Genomic DNA, 550 nt, shown 5'->3' with positions numbered 1-550 from the left:
GTCGAATATACTCACGCTTGACGAGGAGGAACTCCCTGAATTCCTCTCTGTTGTAGAAGACGGGAGGGCACGGCAGCGAGGGCCCGAACAGCGGCACCGTCTCCTCCGAGTAGACGTGCAGGCGGTAGGAGTCGTCCTCGCTGTTGTAGGACACGAGAGCAAACACGTCTGAAGGAGAAGGGTTAAGGAAACACTCGAAAGCGGTTAGGCGAGTGAGGGGAAGTGGGGGTGGGAGGGGGAGGGGGTGGTGTAAGTGGGAAGGTGTGGGGGGAGGGGAGAGTGGGAGGGGATGGGGTGGGGGTGAGTGGGAGGGGGTGGGTGGGGGTGAGTGGGAGGGAGTAGGGTTTTGGTGAGTGGGAGGGGATGGAGTGGGGGTGAGTGGGAGGGGTGGGTTTAGTGGGTTAGGGGATGGGAAGAGGATGTCGGTGAGTTTAATCCCATTAAGGAAGCTTCATCGCGCGTTCTTGTTCATCGTAGGGGGAGTTGGAGGCCGTCGGAGGAGAGGAGAGGCAGGCACCTCATGGAGGGAAGGGGGAGGAGTTTGACAGAA

General features: G+C 60.2%; 1 protein-coding gene across 1 annotated transcript in view; it reads right to left on the bottom strand.

The window, feature by feature from the left end:
• LOC119587349 (GTPase-activating Rap/Ran-GAP domain-like protein 3) overlaps window positions 1-550 on the bottom strand; it is a 420,180-nt gene that overhangs the window by 83,434 nt on the left and 336,196 nt on the right. Inside the window, exon 12 of the mRNA XM_037936096.1 lies at window positions 16-168. Within this exon, the coding sequence (XP_037792024.1) occupies window positions 16-168 (153 nt within the window). The remainder of the gene's footprint in view (window positions 1-15; window positions 169-550) is intronic.

This window comes from Penaeus monodon, chromosome 22 (assembly GCF_015228065.2).
Source record: "Penaeus monodon isolate SGIC_2016 chromosome 22, NSTDA_Pmon_1, whole genome shotgun sequence".
Classification (NCBI taxonomy): domain Eukaryota; kingdom Metazoa; phylum Arthropoda; class Malacostraca; order Decapoda; family Penaeidae; genus Penaeus; species Penaeus monodon.
The sequence above is the reverse complement of the archived record's forward strand: the minus strand, read 5'-3'. Positions and strand labels throughout refer to the sequence as shown.